General features: G+C 68.5%; 1 protein-coding gene across 1 annotated transcript in view; it reads right to left on the reverse strand.

The window, feature by feature from the left end:
• Positions 1-496: 496 nt before the first annotated feature.
• Positions 497-813, reverse strand: part of LCN15 (lipocalin 15) — a 7,364-nt gene continuing 7,047 nt past the window's right edge. Inside the window, exon 7 of the mRNA XM_006776544.2 lies at positions 497-625. Coding sequence (XP_006776607.2) covers positions 497-625 — 129 coding nt within the window. The remainder of the gene's footprint in view (positions 626-813) is intronic.

The raw sequence follows: 813 nt of genomic DNA on the forward strand, positions 1-813 counted from the left end.
CTCACGGCTCCAGGCCACGTGCGTGGGAGCCAGCAGACAGCAGGGGCCCATGGCCGGGGGTGCGGGAAAGGGCAGCCGACCAATAGCGGCCGAGCCAGGCTTGACCTGGGGGCCCTGACTCCTGGGGGGTCCCAGGGAAAGGACTGGAAGCTGAGCCCCTAAGTTCAGAGGTCACCCACGAACTATCTGAGGAGGGAGAGGGTCCCCCTCACCCCAGGGACTGCTGCTGTCCCTGCAGGCCCCGCATGCGTGGGAGCCAGCAGACAGCAGGGGCCCATGGCCGGGGGTGCGGGAAAGGGCAGCCGACCAATAGCGGCCGAGCCAGGCTTGACCTGGGGGCCCTGACTCCTGGGGGGTCCCAGGGAAAGGACTGGAAGCTGAGCCCCTAAGTTCAGAGGTCACCCACGAACTATCTGCGGAGGGAGAGGGTCCCCCTCACCCCAGGGACTGCTGCTGTCCCTGCAGGCCCCGCTGAGCCCCTCGCTCCGCACCTCACTCACTCTTCGTAGGAGGTGGTCAGGGCCAGGTGGCCGCGCTCCGGCTCCACCAGCACCGCCACCACCTTCCTCGCCTTCGGTTCGCGGAGCTTCGAGGCAAAGGCGATCTCGTACCAGAAGCCTGAGAACTGGGGGGCAGGAGCGGCTGCGGGCATTGGTGCCAGGATCGGGGCACCCCCTCCCCCAGAGGACAGCAGTCTGGAACGGCCAGGGGGCTCCAGTCCCGGAGGACTCCCCGGCGTGTCCGGGCAGCAGGCCTCCCACGGCGGGCGCCCCCAGTTCCCTACCTTGTCGAAGTCAAAGTCCTTCACCACCC

This window comes from Myotis davidii, unplaced genomic scaffold (assembly GCF_000327345.1).
Source record: "Myotis davidii unplaced genomic scaffold, ASM32734v1 scaffold609, whole genome shotgun sequence".
Taxonomy (NCBI): domain Eukaryota; kingdom Metazoa; phylum Chordata; class Mammalia; order Chiroptera; family Vespertilionidae; genus Myotis; species Myotis davidii.